Here is a 17844-nt window from a genome sequence, read left to right as displayed (position 1 = left end):
TCCCCCCTCTAATATCGGTTACAGTCTAAAAAATCCCATATCGGTTGAGCTCTAGTAGGGAGAACAACTCCATTATTCACAGTGCATCATGGGAGTGGGCAAACACTGCAGAACTCTTTTGGTGCACTTTGTTGGCCACGATTCTCTGATGGGTGGATATTTCTCTGCTGGATTATGTGTATTATAGTTATTCAGCAGAAATTCTGCTATAAAACATGACTTTTTTTTTTTTTAAGAAGTTGAAATAATGTGGGCTGATGGCTTCAACAGAGGCATAAACCATCGATTAACAAACTCTGAGCACACGATAGGTCTGTCTTTATAATTTATTGTTAAAGATCAATCTGTTAATGGAGAAAATAACTTGATTTTTACTTCCAGATACAGACTGTTGCACCCTATAATAACAGAGTTTAGTGTTTGGGATCAGCACTCACTTCTGCTGATAGTCTTTGAGCAGTTTCTTTGCTTTGCTATATTTTTTGTCCAGTGCTTCATATTGGCTCTGTGTGTCATTCATTTGCGCGTTGATGTTTTTACAGAGAGCCTGAGCTTCCAGCCAGTTCTTCTCCATCTGAGCGATTCTTTCAGAGTTATCCTGAACGCTTCGTTCTAACTGAGCTTCCCTCGCCTTCCACGCCACATGCTCCTCCTTCGACTCCTTCAACTACAAAAATACAAAATAACAGCATGTAATGGTTAATGTGACAGATCACCTAAAATGACAATTCTGTCATCCTTTACTCACCTTATGTCGTTCCAAACCCATTTGACTTACTTTCTTGCATAGAACACAAAAGGTGCTCTAGCAGAATCTAGAATGTCCATGCAGCTCTTTTCCATATAATGGAAGTAAATGGTGACCACGACTGTCAAGCAAGATTTTAAATCAATAATGTCTAAAATTTCAGTCTGTTCCTCACACAAAGATATAGTATGGATTCAGAATACTTGGAATATAGCACACAAGTATGAATTACTTTTATGATACTTTTCTGCTGATTTTTTGTCCTTTGTGTGGCTTGACAGTCCCTGGTCCCCATCCACTTTTATCGTGTGGAAAATAGTACCTTGAAAATTCTGATCGATTTCTGCTTTTGTGTTCCATAGAAAAAACAGTCATACAGGTTTGTAACAACATAAGAATGAGTAAATTATGACAAAATGGTATTTTGAATGAACTATTCTGAAATAGTTTGTTCTTTTGCAATAGCTTACAAAATAAATACATAAATTATGGTTTCCAATGTTTTGCAAAAAAAAAATGGTACATGCACCTCACATTAACCAACGTGTTAATGTCTAAAGAAAAACTAACCATGTTTTTGGCTGAATGATTATGCTTTTGATTAACAGTTTTAATTTACCTGTATTACTACAGTTTTACCACAAATATCATGGTCAAAAATGGTTACTGTAGTAAAACCATGGTAATTGTTTTTGGTTATGTTTTACTACAAATACCATAGTTGATCTATAGTTACTGTAATAGAACCATGGTACATTTTGTGGTTATTATTATTTTACTACAAATACCATAGTTCAACTTTGGTTACTGTAGTAAAGCCATGGCTAATTTTCATAAAGGATGGATAAGAGTATTGAAGGTAAACACAAAACATATTACAGAGAACACAAACTATTGCTATGGAACGCAAATTATTGAGGCAAACTGAAAACTTACTGCAAAGTAATGCAAAATATTGGGAGTGAATGCAAAACGTATTGCAAGGGAACCCAAAACTAATTGGAAGGGAACGCAAAACTAATTGAGAGGGGAACAGAACAAATATTAAGGAAATACAAACTATTGCCTCTCCGGGAACAGGCACCTTATCGTGGTGGAGAGGTTTGTGTGCCCTTATGATCCTGAGGCGGTGTTGTCTGGAGCAGGGTGCTCCTGGAAGGTTCTCCCAAGGCAAAGTGGTCTCAGGTGAGGGGCCAGACTAAGAATGGTTCACAAAGACTCGGCAAGGAGTTACCCTGCCCGGAGGAAGCCCAGGGCCCCCGTCTGGAGCCAGGCCCAGATGGAGGGCTCGTCGGCAAGCGCCTGGTGGCCGGGCTTGTCACGGAGCCGGAGTGGGCAATGTTCAAAGCTTCCATTGCCGAAGCCGCGTTGGAGAGCTGCGGCCTCAAGGTTTTAGGTGCCGCAAGGGGTGGTAACCCTCGAACACCGTAATGGACACTGGTGGTCAGGGAAGCCAAGTCGAGTGTGAAGCGGCTGGGATGAGGAATAGCACCTCTAAATCTGAGGCCATGGTTCTCAGCAGGAAACCGATGGAGTGCGTACTCCAGTTAGGGAAGGAGGTATTGCCCCAAGTGAAGGAGTTCAAGTACCTCGGGGTCTTGTTCACGAGTGAGAGGACAATGGAGCGGTAGGTTGTCCAGAGAATCGGGGCAGCGGGGGCGGTATTGCACTCGCTCTATCACACCACTGTCACGAAAAGAGAGCTGAGCCGGAAGGCAAAGCTCTAGATCTACCGATCAATTTTTGTTCCTACCCTCACTTATGGTCATGAAGGCTGTATCATGACCGAAAGAACTAAGTCGTGAGTACAAGCGGCCGAAATGGGCTTCCTCGGAAGGGTGGCGGGCTTCTCCCTTAGAGATAGGGTGAGGAGCTCAGTCATCCGTGAGGAGCTCGGAGTAGAGCCGCTGCTCCTTTGCGTTGAAAGGAATCAGTTGAGGTGGTTTGGGCATCTGGTAAGGATGCCCCTGGCCGCCTCCCTAGGGAAGTGTTTCAGGCACGTCCAGCTGGGAGGAGGCCTCGGGGAAGACCCAGGATTAGGTGGAGAGATTACATCTCCACACTGGCCTGGGAACGCTGGTTAATGTGGCTCGGGATAGGGAAGTTTGGGGCCCCCTCCTGGAGCAGCTGCCTCCGCGGCCCGACTTCAGATAAGCGATTGAAGATGGATGGATGGACAAACTACTGCAAAGTAATGCAAAACATTGCAGCTACTGTGAGGAAATGCAAATGTATTGCGAAGGAATGCAAAACTTATTGTGAGGGGAACAGAACATATATTAAGGGAATGCAAAGTAATGCAAAACATTGCAACTACTGCAAGGGAACGCAAAACCTTTTGCAACGGAACGCAAAACTTTTGCAATGGAACGCTAAACCTTTTGCGAGGGAGGGCAAGTAAACCTGAAGTGAACAAAATAATTATATATGCACCACAAATTAACCACGTTGTTACGGTTCATGGTAAAACTAACCATTTTTTGGCTGAATGATTATGCTTTTAATTTACAGTTTTAATTTCTCGTTATTACTACAGTGGTACCACAAATATCATTAAAAAATTATTACTGTAGTAAAACCATGTTAAAAAAATATTTGTTATGGTTTTACTACAAATGCCATAGTTGAACTATGGTTACTGTAGTAAAACCATGGATAATTTTCGTTAGGTATGTTTTGTATTATTGCAAGGGAATGCAAAACTTATTGCGAGGGAATGCAAACTATTGCAAGTGAATGCAATCTATTGCGAGTGAACGTAAACTTTGCCAGGTAACATAAAACATATTGCGAGGGAACGCAAAACTTACTGCAAGGGAAAGCAAAACTTATTGCGAGGGAACGCAAACTATTGTGAGTGAATGTAAACTTTGCCAGGTAACGTAAAACATATTGCAAGGGGAACAGAAGTTATAGTGAGGGAACGCAAACTATTGCAAGGAACACACTTTTTTTTTGAGGGAACGCAAACTATTTCAAGGAAACGCAAACTATTTCAGAAAATAAATTCTCACTGTACTCTAAGGGGCTCTGTAAAAAAAACACAGGAATTGCTATACATTTGATTTTCATGAAGGCAGATATTGTTCATACCCTCTCTTTCAATTCATCAACTTCAGCTTCTGCAATGCTGTGTTTTAGCTGGAGCTGAACATAAAAAAAAAAGATTAAAAAAAAACTTTGCACACAATTCTTTTACAAATCATTAATGTTCCTTTATCCATCAACTAAATGAAATTTCTAAGGATCTCCGTTACCTCTTTAAATCTGAACGTTAGCTGAGTGACGTCCATGTTTGATGGCAGGAACATTTCTTCGCTCTCAGGCAGATCGAACACTTCCACATTACTCCTGCCAAAACTTGAACCCAGGAAGCCCTCCTCTCCCCCTTCCTCGTCATCCTCGTAATGGTCGTCCTGTGATGACATCATAGAAAAACTCAGAGACATGACATAATGCACAGAAGAATGAACTAGTCCAAAAATAGCTCAAGGCTTGGAAATATGTTATAAATTAACAAGGCAACCAACGTATGACCTTAAATTTTCCAGTCCAAAGATGAAAACATGACGAATAACCTTCCTAGTGCCAGTGACCTCTCTCTCCAAAGAGCCAGTGAAATATTAACCATTCAGAAAAGTCATAATCCAAACACGCCTATCCGAGTATCAGGAATAGGTTTCCTTGTTCAAAATGGTGGGTGTTTACATATTTTTGCATACTTCTGAACTCTCACACAAAGCAGTTCTGGAAACATTACAGTCTCTGAATAGGGCATCTATTTACCTTTTTTAAGTCTTGGAAAAACTTTCATTTTCTATTTTAAATTTACATTACTCAATTTGTACGTATGTATTAGAGGTCGATCGACCGATACCGATAACTAAGGTATGGTAAAACGTCATAGCCGATTAATCGGTTACAATTTAAATGTATAATATGAATGATCAATATAAAATAGTGCTGAACTTCAGTAAGTATTAATTTTAATGATGATACTTCAATACATTTGAAGTATTCAATACCACACTGGTACCTTCTTCAAAGCCTTTGCCATTACAGGTCAAATGTGTTTGTTGTACAGCAGAAACATAAAACACTGCCTTACACAGCCAAGTGTTTCACAGCCATGAAATTATGATTTGGCCACATTAAAACTGAACTGGAAATGTTTTATCAGGCCTTCACCATTTATTTTTGGCAATGTTTTCCATTTTGGTTCGTTCTGAGCAGAAACTGTATTTTTTTTTTTCCCTGTTCCAGCGTTCTGCTGTCTCCTTTTCTATTAGTAACCAGTTACAACAAAATTAAAGAAAGGTTAATAAAAAATAAAAAAGATTATTATATTTTACGACAATTATAAAGAGTGGGCTAAAAAGTCTTCAGTATGTAACAGAAGGCTACATCCACAGTGTGCATTAAAGCAAATAAATGTGTGATGCAGCAGATTCCTTCAGAATCAAAGCACATGCTCATCGTGCTCAACTAAAAAGAAACATAAGTGTAATTTCGAAAATTTCCTGTACTAAAACTTTTAGTCTTTGGTTTTATGAAAAATAAATATTGAAGCATAATTAACTAATTACCAACATTACGAAATTAAGTTTTCCCTCCAGAAAAATTGAAAGGGACTTTTTTTGGTAACGTTCTGCAAAAAACTTCTGTTTGTTTTTGGGTTTCGTTCTTTGGAACGTTTTCAGTCCCTGTTTAATTCTATGATCTTCTAAACAAAGAGTGAAATAAACAAACAATTTCAATATTTGTGTGAACATATTTTCTATACATTTTTTACAAATTACAATCGGCCCACTGTTGTGGCATCATTTCCATCACACCAAACAAGTTTGACTGACCTCGTCAGTGGACTGCTCGTATGCGTCGTCCTCCTGTTGTTGCTGCTGTCGTTCCTGCTCTAGAGTCTCACTGATCAACCGGGCCACCTCACTCTGTGTTCCTGGCTTCTCTCGACCAATCAGGAACCTGCATGGGGGTGACTGACAGGTAAGCAGGGAGCAATCAGACAAGATTGCGTGTGTCATATATGCTGATCTCGTACGCCTCAAATAGCATAATCAAACAGAGAAAACAACACTAGCTTGTGTGCTTTTGGTTTATTTGCATGTGGTAAACTAATAACCTTCAGCTCAGTGTGTAGATAGACGCATATCTGTAGTAAATAGTTTAAACTTGGATAAACTGATTCGTTATGTTTCGGCAGGCTGTGCAGGGAATATACTATACCAGTCAAAGTTTGGCTGTATTTGTTTCCCATGATTTTAAAAACCTTTTGAAATGCTTGTAATTAGTGTTGTAGACAAATTTATATTTAGCCAACATATGAAATTCTCTACAAAACTACATTTCATTCATTTATTTGTAGTGAAGGATAAGCAGTGTCAGGTATACATGGGAACTCTTTCAATAGATAGAATTTGGTTACGTCATCAAACACACCCCTGCTGCCATAATGGGGGGGGGGCATTAGTATTAAAAAGGGGTACTTTGTTTCTCTGGTACCACTGAGACAAAGGATTTTGAAACATTGTGACTGCGAAAAACCTTATATTGCATATAGAAACTTTAGATAATATTTATGTTTTATGAGAAGATAAATATGAAGATAAATTTAAGTGGTGGATTGGATCCTTTCAACTTGTACAAAAAACATTTAGACCAGTGTGCTTACACCAGCCAGGAAAGACATTGAAGTCCTTTGAAATCAAGTTTTATTTTATCTGTGGATTGGTGCTTTTTACCAGTGGGAAAATAGCAATCGAGAAGATGACCACATTATTGCCATGGCAAAGGTATTTTACCAACAACAACACATAGCTACATGTTTCTTCTAAAGATGAGTGTAAAATTGTATATATGCAAATGCTACTCTATTCAGATAAAGACATATAAGATGGTACTGTGTCTGGACTATGTATTTCTAAACCTGACGTAATTTGCAGTGTTTCCATAATCGGGCCAAGTTAAGGTGTCCTAGTGTGTGCCAGGGCCAGTTGAGTTTCCACTGTCACTTCCGGGGCTTCATCGTGTCTCTTCAGGCCATTCTTGGGGCAAATGGCCAATGGCATTTGGCCCACCGATTAGCCTTTGGGCCAAACAAGGCCAACTAAGCAGTGAGGCGGATCAATGTCAAAGGCGGAGTTTCGCCAAACTTACCAGGTTGTGAATCCAGTGCACCATTGTACAGGTTTGGGAAAAAATAAAACATTGCACAGTACAAATCAGTTTAAAAACACAATGTACAAAGCAGTGTCCAAGGAAAGATCATGGACGAAGGCTGTCCATGGAGAGACCACTCAGGAGACCATAGCAGTTACAGTCGGAGGGATGTTAACGCTACCTTATCTTGCTAGCTAGCTTATGTTTACATATGATAGAAAATCGATATTCTAGATTAATAAATTACATGATACCTCAGCTTGAGCTGCCCTCTTGCTTGTGAAATGACTGGGGTGTGTGACGTTGGCACCAAGCCGGCATGTTAAGGGTGGGTTTAAGGGCAACGCTGTGGGGCTATTGGCCCGATGGCGGGAACGCAAATCGATTTTGGTCTCGAGTTCTGAAGCTATTGGCCTCTGCTGGCAAACTGATAGCTCTGGCTCTCTCTGACTCGATTGTGGAAAAGCGGCTTGGAAGCTCAAAGTTATGGTTGATTAATTGTTTTGAAATATTCACAAGGAAAAACATGTTACAGTTGTACTGTAATATACTGTATTGTGATAGAGAAAAAAAAGAATTCTAGTGTTTGCTTCCATCTACTGGAATGAAACAAGACTTTTAAGTTAGAGTGAACAGAACCAGAATTTCATGTTTACAAAGTTAGGACAACAAGATTCGCTTCATATTGTGCAGTGATAATGATCAGTAAAAAAAAAGAAAAAACAGGCTAATATTTACGGTAATATGGTGGGACAGTGAAATATGAAATAAGACTTGTTATATGAGGAAATAATGTTATTTTGCCTATATTACCTGACTGGCTCTCTCACATTTTCTTAATACCAACATTTTGAATATTATCGGCCTTGCAATGTGCCCTTAACAGCTGTAAAACCAAACCTACACCCTTGTTGCATACCATGATACATAATACAGTATTTATTCAGTACCATGGTACTGCCTTCTGATACCATCACTGTACCATGGTAATGCCACAATAATGCTAGGGGAATATAACACAAAGAATATTGTTATAAATGTACACTAAATAATTGTATCTTTAACGTAACTAAAATCACTCTGTACTTGTTTTGCTCATGTCGTCTTGGACTTATATTTACAGCAAGGGACATGGATGTAGCATCATTCAAATGTAATAGTTTTCAGCTACAGACATCTTTGTGGAAATTAATTATTCAGTCAGCAATGATTAATTGTATCCACGAGTGTACGTGTCCAATGGGGATTTACTGAGACAAAGCGAGTAGTATTCGGCTTGTCATATGATTCTTACATGTAAAATAAAACCGCTTTTATAAGGGTCCTGAAATGAGTCCTCTTGATTTTATACATATATTTTAGAAGTCCTATACATTTCTTTAGAAATAAAACTTTTTTAATGAGGAAACAATTACTGAGTGTATCTTTAAAGCGGAAACATAATTAAACACTGTGAAAAAGGTCCACAGACCTTATTCGCGGTAGCAACATCTTAATTTTTAATGGTAATGACAAAGAGGCTGTGAGGGATAGACTTACCATCTCTTTAATGGCACAAACGGTATAAAGATTTAAAAAGCTCCTAGATCACATCTTATTTTCCATAACCCTTGTCTGGAGTTTTTTGTCTACTGAATGTTCTTGGAAAGATGTTTTTTCAATGGTTTGTCTGCAGAAAGATCCAAAAACACTTTAAACTGGAGTGCAGCTCATTGAAATTACTGTACGTCTATCCCTCACAGCCTCGTTGTTATTCCCGTCAAAAATGAAAGCTATGACAGAAAAATATTATAGGACAAAATAAAAGATAGGACAGTGAAAGATATGACAGAAATCTCTAAAATCATTCACAGTGTGGAGCAAGCTTTATGACTACAGTCAAAAGTCTGAGTAGTCAGATGGATCTTAGCACTGAATGAACACATTAGACTATAGAGTGATAATCATTATCACTCTATAGACCCATGCAAAAGACTTACAAGTATATCATCAACAGGTACACCAAACTAGACTAACCTGACAGTTCCCTTTGTGTTCTTGAGTACCATGGCAGCAAAGAGTTGAGTAACTCCAACTAGACTGATGCCATCCACCTCTACGACCTGATCATTCACATGGATCCTGCAACAAATCACAATGGTGTTTTTACTTTATCTTCGGCTCCAACAAAGGTGTAGTCACAGGCAGTGTGTGTGGAAGCAAATGCTGTCAAGTGGCAACATAAATAATCAAAATGATTTTGTGTGTCTATAGTTATAGTTACAGACAGAACAGCTTACAATCTTGGTGATTAAACACTCCCATAACAATACGTAATTGAAGCAAGTTTTTGCATGCACCACCAATATGTCGCCCATGGTCCGTATTTTTATTCAACTAATTTCTGAGGATTACTTTACCCACCCAGGCTTTATTTTAAGATGAAATGAATAAAAATTCTGTCATCATTTACATCCATAGCACCATAAAATTATCATAAAATGTATATTTGTGCACTGCATTTCAGATCTTCTTGCCACCTCAAGAAGCGTTACAACAGATTTTACTTCAATGACGACAAATGCCACTGGTTCTCATGTAGGCCTGTCGCAATTAATAAATAACCACAATTATTGGGCATTCAAATTCCAATCACATTTTAATGCCCAAATTAGTGAATTTTAAGCGAATAACCTGTATAAATGCCATGAACGGCGTGTTTGTGTGTCATTCAGTTGAACTCGGAATCCAAGCGTCACTGAGCTGCACCGTGGAGGTCAACCGGCACCTGTCGCATGCTTAATCTATTTCTGTGGAGTGATTAAATGAAACAAAATCTCAAAAGTTTTATTTCATGACAAATAAGGGCTGTGGGTTTAATTAGAGCATTAAATCAATGTGAAAGTGAAGAAATTAGGACAGTAATATTTTACGATTGCATAATAATAATAATAATAATAATAATAATAATAATATTATTATTATATATAATATTATTATATATATATATATATATATATATATATATATATATATATATATATATATATACAAAATATTTTTATACAACTTTTTATGTAAAATTAATGAATTAAAATAACAACACTGTATAATTAAAATTGACCAAAACTAAAGTTGACCAAAAAGACACATATTTTACTTATTTAAAAATTATTTTATATTTAAAACATAAATTTTCATGTTATTCTTAAGTTTTTAAAGCCTTAACAGGAAATCACATATCTCTATTTTATTATTTGATTTATATATTTCAAGTTAAATGTGTAAAAATGTCTTCTTAAGGTGTATGAAGCACACATGCAGAGAAAAGCACACCCTAAGAAATATGACAATTAATCGTGAAAGTCGTCAACAAGACAATTAATCGTCATAATCGCAATTATTTATTTGACAATTAATCGTCTACCAAATTTCATAATCATGACAGCCCTTCTCTCATGTCTTGTGACTGATTGCGACATTCTATTGCTTAGTTGTAAAATTTTGAACAAGATGTGACTTTTTTTTTACAATAAAAAATTCACTCTGTTGCTTAAACGGAACTATTGTATGGTTTTAGAAGACTTTAAAAGTACTCCAAATGACTCATGCTGAATTTATAGTGCTTTTATTTGATCATTTTCGGAAAAAAACATTGTGACAAAACTTATATTTGCTTGTTAAATTTTTTATATTGTTGTGCTCAATATCTACATTCTACTTTACAGTGTAATGTAATTAAAACTTTTGTGATTACATTTACCTGCCAGTTACATGTTTTATATTGTTTAAAAACAGTTCAGTTTAGGAATGGGCATCAAAAATATCAATATATTAAAATAGTTTTCCCAACTAATATATTTATATAATAAAACAGATTGTGGTTTAAACTCTGAAGGTGATTTTAAAGATTTCCTGTTTCAGTGGCATGCTTATAACTCTTAAAAAAAACAAATTGGGTCAAATTGTTTGGTATAATTATAAAGAAACTTCAGATTTTTTTAATGATATAGATTATGATAAATTATGATACTGCTGAAAAATCAAGAGGAGAAAAATAAAAAAAAGCCAAAGCCTGTTTTCTGATTTGACATTTTATATCTCATGGTGTAAATAGGGTAGCTCAAATTTTACTCTTTTTTTTTTTTATTTTATTTTTTTTTTGTGTTGATAAGACAAAGCAATCAAAAGTTATAGCATTAAAACAAAAAGTGTCCAAAATGTCTCCATATTTTAGAACTAATTACACATGCAAACACACCAATGACTAAAGGTTTACTCTCTTTCCAAAGAATGCAGGCATGAGTAACAAGATCTCATTCAGTTCCATTCTGTGTCATTCGAGCCATCATAGAATCTGTGTCATGTAGTTGGCACCGCTCACATTTGGATGACTTCCACCTCTGGTTGCAGTGATCTGGACCCTAATACAATTGGTTTAACATTCCATGACGCTGGACATCTAATGTTTTTTTAGCCAGATAGAACTGTATGTGCTGTGTGCACATTGTCCTTCATGTGGATTATCTAATGATCTGTTCACCCGATTACGTTGTGTGTGGACTCATTTTAACGGGAATCCCCTCCTCCAAGTCCCTCTTTCACTCTTTGTGAAGTCAAAATGTGGCTTAAAAGCAACACCAATTACATGTAAAATGTATGTCAAAGACATGAACTTGGCTATTACTCGCTTTATTTTTGTCTGCGAGTAAAACAAAGTGGATGGGTGTATTCTACTTTCTGAGAGCGTTACAATGTCATATGACACATAACTATTTGATCAGTTTGATGTTTTTATCGATTACAATAATATCTACAGTGCAAAATGATTAATAAATTACAAAAACAGAACACTTCTGATTTGTCTGCATATTTCAAAGCCTACATGTCATTTCAGCTAAGCTTTAAGATGATACCCATTTTGTGCTGGAATGTAATGACAAGGATGTTTCATGTTGCAGGCAAAAAGTTGCTAAGGTGACGTCATCATCATAAGATTGCCCTGCTCCAAACCATACTGTAAAACATTTTACCTTCATGTAATTCACACTCCTGTAAAAGTGTTGCACTATAAAATGAATGACACAACTTCACGGCCAAGGCAAAGGATCAGTTACACTGCAAACACCTGATATGTTTATGTTAGTATCAGCCTCAAACAACACAGCCACCATCTGAAGTATATTGCACACAAAACTGGAAACAACTCTCAGTCTGACAGTGGGATTCACAGGAAAGCGGATGAGTGTATTTTCTTTGCTGTGACACAGAGTCATTGAATGCAGTGTGTTTGGACAAAGAGATCCAGCCTACAAGAGAGATCAAACATCTGTGTCCTGCCTTAGATGACCTCAGGAAACCACATGAGAACACACCCACTGCTGGGGAACACGAGATCATGCCCCACACTGCAGCTATAAAACGATCCGATCCCATAGCAGTGTTTAGGTCTGATGACATGCAAAGCACACACATCAGCATTCGCAGATGCTTAAAACACCAGCAGCACTTGTGTGTGGGGTCACATGATATATCGGTGATACTGTTACTGGCAAAAACTTTGTTTTTATTAATAAATTGCCATTGGTCTGATTAGGATCACATTGGAAGATAATATCAGGACATATGTGTTCTAATTCAAACAGTAAACTATTTCCTATGGAAGGATTAAAAAGTATTAATCAGTTATCAGTAGGACTGGGTAAAAATATTGATTAAATCACAATCTTCAGTTGAAAGATCCTGATATTCATCTTAACCCTTGTGCGTCAATTAAAAAAAAAAACACCACTAGCCTCAGAGGTCCTTAGAGGACAAAAATGTATGCAACAAAAAACTGCCATGATAATATTATATATTAATATTATTTTCCACTTTCAATGTGTTAATTTTTTTTAACAAACATCAGTCCTGATCATAACTACCAAATATTCATTTTCAGGATTTTAACAATTTAAATGCCAGTATGTTTATAAAATGCCATGGTTGTTTTTTACACACACATACACACAAACACAGATTTCTCAATACACACATACAAAACACTCTTTGACATCCATACTATCACACCCACACAATTTTAGCTGCATAATTTATTAAATTGGCCTGCAGTGCTCTACAATACAGCAAACAGATTTTTATTTTTTTTTTTAAAACATATATTTGCTCCATAGTCTAAACATGAGAAAAATGGTGCCATCAGAATGAAAGTATAATATCATAGAATTCATGATGTTATGCTTTAATGGCACTGGGATCAAATATTGAATTTTTTTTTAACCCCCTTTTCTCCCCAAATTGGAATGCCCAATTCCCACTATTTAGTTGGTCCTCGTGGTGGTGCGGTTACTCACCTCAATCCAGGTGACGGAGGACAAGTCTCAATTGCTTCCGCTTCTGTGACACCATGGAGACTCCCAGCATGTAGAGGCTCATGCTACTCTCTGCGATCCACACACAACTTATCACGCGCAACAATGAGAGCAAAAACCACTAATTACGGCCACGAGAAAGTCACTCCTTGTCACTCTATCCTCCCTAGCAACCGGGCCAATTTGGCTGCTTAGGAGACCTGACTGGAGTCACTCAGCACACCCTGGATTCGAACTCATGACTCCAGGGGTTGTATCAATACTCGCTGAGCTACCCAAGCCCCAAATATTGCAGTTTAAATGGGGACATTTTTGTCCTTAAACTTTTCTCCGGAGCGTAACTATTTTGTGGTGTATTTTAGATGTATTATAGGTTGATTAAATATTTAAATTCCCCCAAAAATACACACATTTAGCTAAATTTATGCAAAAAAATCTCTAGATAGATCTTTTACTCCATGCACAACCCTCTACAATGAGAGTAAATCACTCGCATATGCGACCAAATTTTGTGCTATTTCACTAAAAATGTGATTCGCCACTGGCTGGTAAATGTTCAGATGTCACTCACCAGTGATCGAGGAGTATATTGGTAAAAAAGTTCAGCACTGAGATCCTCTCATGCGTGTTGCGAGTAAAGGTTTGGTTTGACTCGCGCAATCCATTCGTCATTGTGAATAATCTCTTTTAATACTCTGTTCTTTCAGTCAGTTGTTGAACAAAAACAACAAATAGAGAAATTTTATATAAATAAAGAAACCTTTAATTCTAATGACACATAGCATGGATGCTGTAAAGAAGCCATTTGATTCCACTCTCATTAATATTCCCTCAACCGAAACACTTCAGTGAGACACTAGCTGAACGGCCACTATTCTAAAGAGACAGTGTCAATTTTGCACTTATTTTACATTATTAATTATATATGTAAATAATAAACATTTGTAATTTCAAGATATCTTTTTTTATTGATGTAATACATGGAATTGAAATTAAAAAAAAAAAGCAAAAATGTGACCAAAATGACTAAACTAAATGACAAAAGGTATAAAATTAATATTTTTGCAGTGTACCAAGTGAGAAGGTCCCCTGTTAACACCATTGGCTGGGAGAGAAATTCTTTCAAATGTAAAATTGGCATTATATGACTGAAATATACCCAAGTAAATTAAATTGAATCGATTCAGAAAATCTGTATCAATCCCAGCCATAGTTATTAGTGGTGTTTTCTAAGGCACAGGAGCCCCAGAGGCTTTTAGAAGGTTAAAGTTCTTTGAAAATCTAACCTGCCATCTTTCTCAGCAGCTCCATCCTCTGTGATGGTCTTGACGAAGATGCCCAGTTTCTCTAAACCTTGATCTGCCCCGACACCCATCCCTATAATACTGATGCCCAACCCTTTATCACCTACGAGAGAGAGAGAGAGAGAGAGAGAGAGAGAGAGAGAGAGAGAGAGAGAGAGAGAGAGAAGGGGAATTTATCTTCAAAGACAACATCATATAAAAAAAAAATCTATCTGCACAATACTTAAAAAGTTTGCTTAAATAATCTTTTATTAGAATAATTGACTTTTCTCTTTTGCAGATGTACTCAAGGAGTAAAATATTAACCAATAATATAAAAGCTCATCTTCACTATCCAATCAAATCCCGAGGAATAATATCAAGCCCTGCACAACATTATGTCTCACTTGGAAATGTGTGTCATTGCAAATGCCATTTGATATTGTCTTTAAACTAGTGGTCGACCGATATACTGCAGAGGCTGATACATATTCCCATTTGGCAGATTAGTTGACCAACCTGTGAAATCCAAAAACTAGATCTAGGTAACTGAAGAGCCACATGTGTCACTTATACTTAAACGTGTATTTTGGATTTTTACATTATTGTTTTTATGAAATAAAATAAATAAAAACGTACCAAAGGCCTTTTTTTTTTGTTGGACAAAAAATTGTAGCTTCATACCATGTGACCCAAATACGGTTTTCGACCATTGAAAATGTTAACTTTCAATTTAAAAATGTTAACAATTTACAGATGGAGCCACATTGAGAGCCCTATATCTCTAGGATTTAACTGTATAGGGTCTTAAAAATGAAGATACCAAAAGAAAAGTTTGTTCTGAACCAGAATCTAGAAGGATATTAAGGTATATTTAATACTCTTGGAGTTATAAGCACACCAACTTTGGAAAAAGAACACAAAAAAACAGTTTTTCCAACTTTTGGAACTTTCTATGGTTATTTGTTTGTCCTATACTTTAGCTCTGAAAACATAGGGGAAAACCCCCTCTAGGAAATAATGGATTACTCCGTAAATATCGATACCTGGCATTTAATATTTGGACTTTTCTTCATCATTTCAGTTTATCTTTCTTCATAATTTTTTTTTTAACAAAATCAAACATTTCAGTCAGAAATGTGTCAGAAATTTGGTTGATTTTACATGGAGTAACCCTCTTTTAAACCATGAGATAATCAGACTACAGGGCGGTATGACTTTTAATCACCAGTGCTCACTGGGATGACTGATCATTTTCAATCACCTTTTGAGAAAGAGAGATGGCAGATAAAATTGAGGATGTATTTATCAATGAAGACATGGCCTCACCTTTCTCTATCTCGACAGGAAACACGTCCATCTTTTCCACCCGTTTCTCTAGCTCGTACTCTGCAGATGCTGCGACTGGATCTACCTCATCGTTCCTCCGGTCATACTCTTCATTTGAGAATGTGCTGTACACCTGAGCGACCAGAAACACAGCTCATGACTCAAACTGCTCTACCAAACCACTCATTAACATCAATTACAATTAATAACACACACACAATGCCTATTTATATTGGTTTCATAATCTTCAAGATTGCTTAGTGTCATGATTATGTTCCAATATATATAAAAACAAACCAAATTGAAGCAGTAATCAGTTTGTCTACAGTTGTGCCAAAGGGCTATCATATCAGTGAAAGTCATCTTTGTCTACGACAGACAAAATCACCTAACAAAACATTAACTACAAACACACACATAATTACTTACTTGACACACATGGTTTGCTGCACTTATTCTTTACAGTCAATACCATAGAGAATACAGACTTGAGTTGAAATATAAGGAAAATAAAGACATTTATTCCTGTGGTGGTGGTCGGCGTCGCATGTGCATGACTGTATTCACACGCATCGAAGAGTGCCAACACGTCCATAAAGGCTCCATACCTTGAAAGGCCGAGCATTCCACCATGCTTCATTCAGTAATGATTCTTTCAATACTTTGAGGATGAAATATTTGGAAATAAAAATAGGTACTCTAATTGGATCTGCTGCCCTCAGCAGCCAGTTACCAAATGATGAGATCATGTCAGATTTTAACAGAACAAATTAATGCAAAAGGTGTTTACACAGATTTTTTTAATCAAGATATTTTATTAATAATTGTTTTTTTTTTATAAAATACCACCAATTACAAGAAAACACTAACAAAAAAGCACTGCATCTGTAATAACATACAGTTATATTATCAACCATCCAGTAATTACTCTGATCCAAGTCTCACAAGCTTTAAAAATGAAAATTCTCTCATTATTTACTTTCTTCTGCAGAACACAAATTCAGATTTTTAGAAGAATATTTCAGCTCTGTTGGTCCATTCAAGTGAATGATGGCCAAAACTTTGAAGGTCCAAAAAGCACATAAAGGCAGCATAAAAGTAATCCATACGACTCCAGTGTAATCCATGTCTTCAGAAGAGATATGATAGGTGTGGGTGAGAAACAGATAAATATTTAAGTCTTTTTTACTACATATCTCCACGTTCACTTTCAAATAGGGGTGGATATAGATTTTCAGAAGCGTCGCAATCTTCATTTGAGTGATCTCGATATCGATTCCAAGACCATTCTTTTACTCACAACCCTCTACTACAATGAGAGGAAATTGCTCGCATTTGCAAGGTTTACAATATGCGACTAAAATGAATATATTTGGCAGGTCGCTGTTAAATGTTTACGTTTCACTCACAGATTATTGTGTAGTACAGTGATAAAAAATTCAGCAGCAAGATCCTTTCACTTTCACAGTTGAGACTATTATGGAGCGGTGGTGGCGTAGTGGGCTAAAGCACATAACTGTTAATCAGAAGGTCGCTGGTTCGATCCCCACGGCCACCACCATTGTGTCCTTGAGTAGGCACTTAACTCCAGGTTGCTCCGGGTGAAATGTCCCAGTAATAAGTGCACTGTAAGTCACTTTGGATAAAAGCGTCTGCCAAATGCAAAAATGTAAATGTAAATGAGACTAAAAGTTATCCAAAAGACAAGATCCACATGACCCATTTGTCATTTAATAAAGTCTCTTTTAAAACCCTTTCTGTTCTCTACAGTGAGTTGTTGATCATGCATAGGACAGATTAGATAAAGCCATTCTTTACAGAAACGCCTTTCCTTTCTTAAAGAGATAGTTAAATTTTTTTAACACGTGTTCATCAAATCAATGTAAATACCTGAAATAGTACAAATTATGTCAACAATTAAAAAAATGATATATGCTATATATAATCATATTTGTTGATT

At 36.7% G+C, this 17844-nt stretch overlaps 1 protein-coding gene across 1 annotated transcript in view; it reads right to left on the bottom strand.

Annotated features, from left to right (window-relative positions):
- The window catches only part of LOC127654763 (neurabin-1-like), a 92965-nt gene that overhangs the window by 32189 nt on the left and 42932 nt on the right, over positions 1-17844 (bottom strand). The window contains exons 3-9 of the mRNA XM_052142113.1: positions 15885-16017; positions 14559-14679; positions 8939-9043; positions 5602-5728; positions 4006-4164; positions 3842-3895; positions 438-667 (exon numbers count right to left, since the gene is read on the bottom strand). Coding sequence (XP_051998073.1) covers positions 438-667; positions 3842-3895; positions 4006-4164; positions 5602-5728; positions 8939-9043; positions 14559-14679; positions 15885-16017 — 929 coding nt within the window. The remainder of the gene's footprint in view (positions 1-437; positions 668-3841; positions 3896-4005; positions 4165-5601; positions 5729-8938; positions 9044-14558; positions 14680-15884; positions 16018-17844) is intronic.

This window comes from Xyrauchen texanus, chromosome 14, assembly GCF_025860055.1.
Source record: "Xyrauchen texanus isolate HMW12.3.18 chromosome 14, RBS_HiC_50CHRs, whole genome shotgun sequence".
In the NCBI taxonomy this organism is placed as follows: Eukaryota; Metazoa; Chordata; class Actinopteri; order Cypriniformes; family Catostomidae; genus Xyrauchen; species Xyrauchen texanus.
This window is presented reverse-complemented; position numbering and strand designations above follow the sequence as displayed.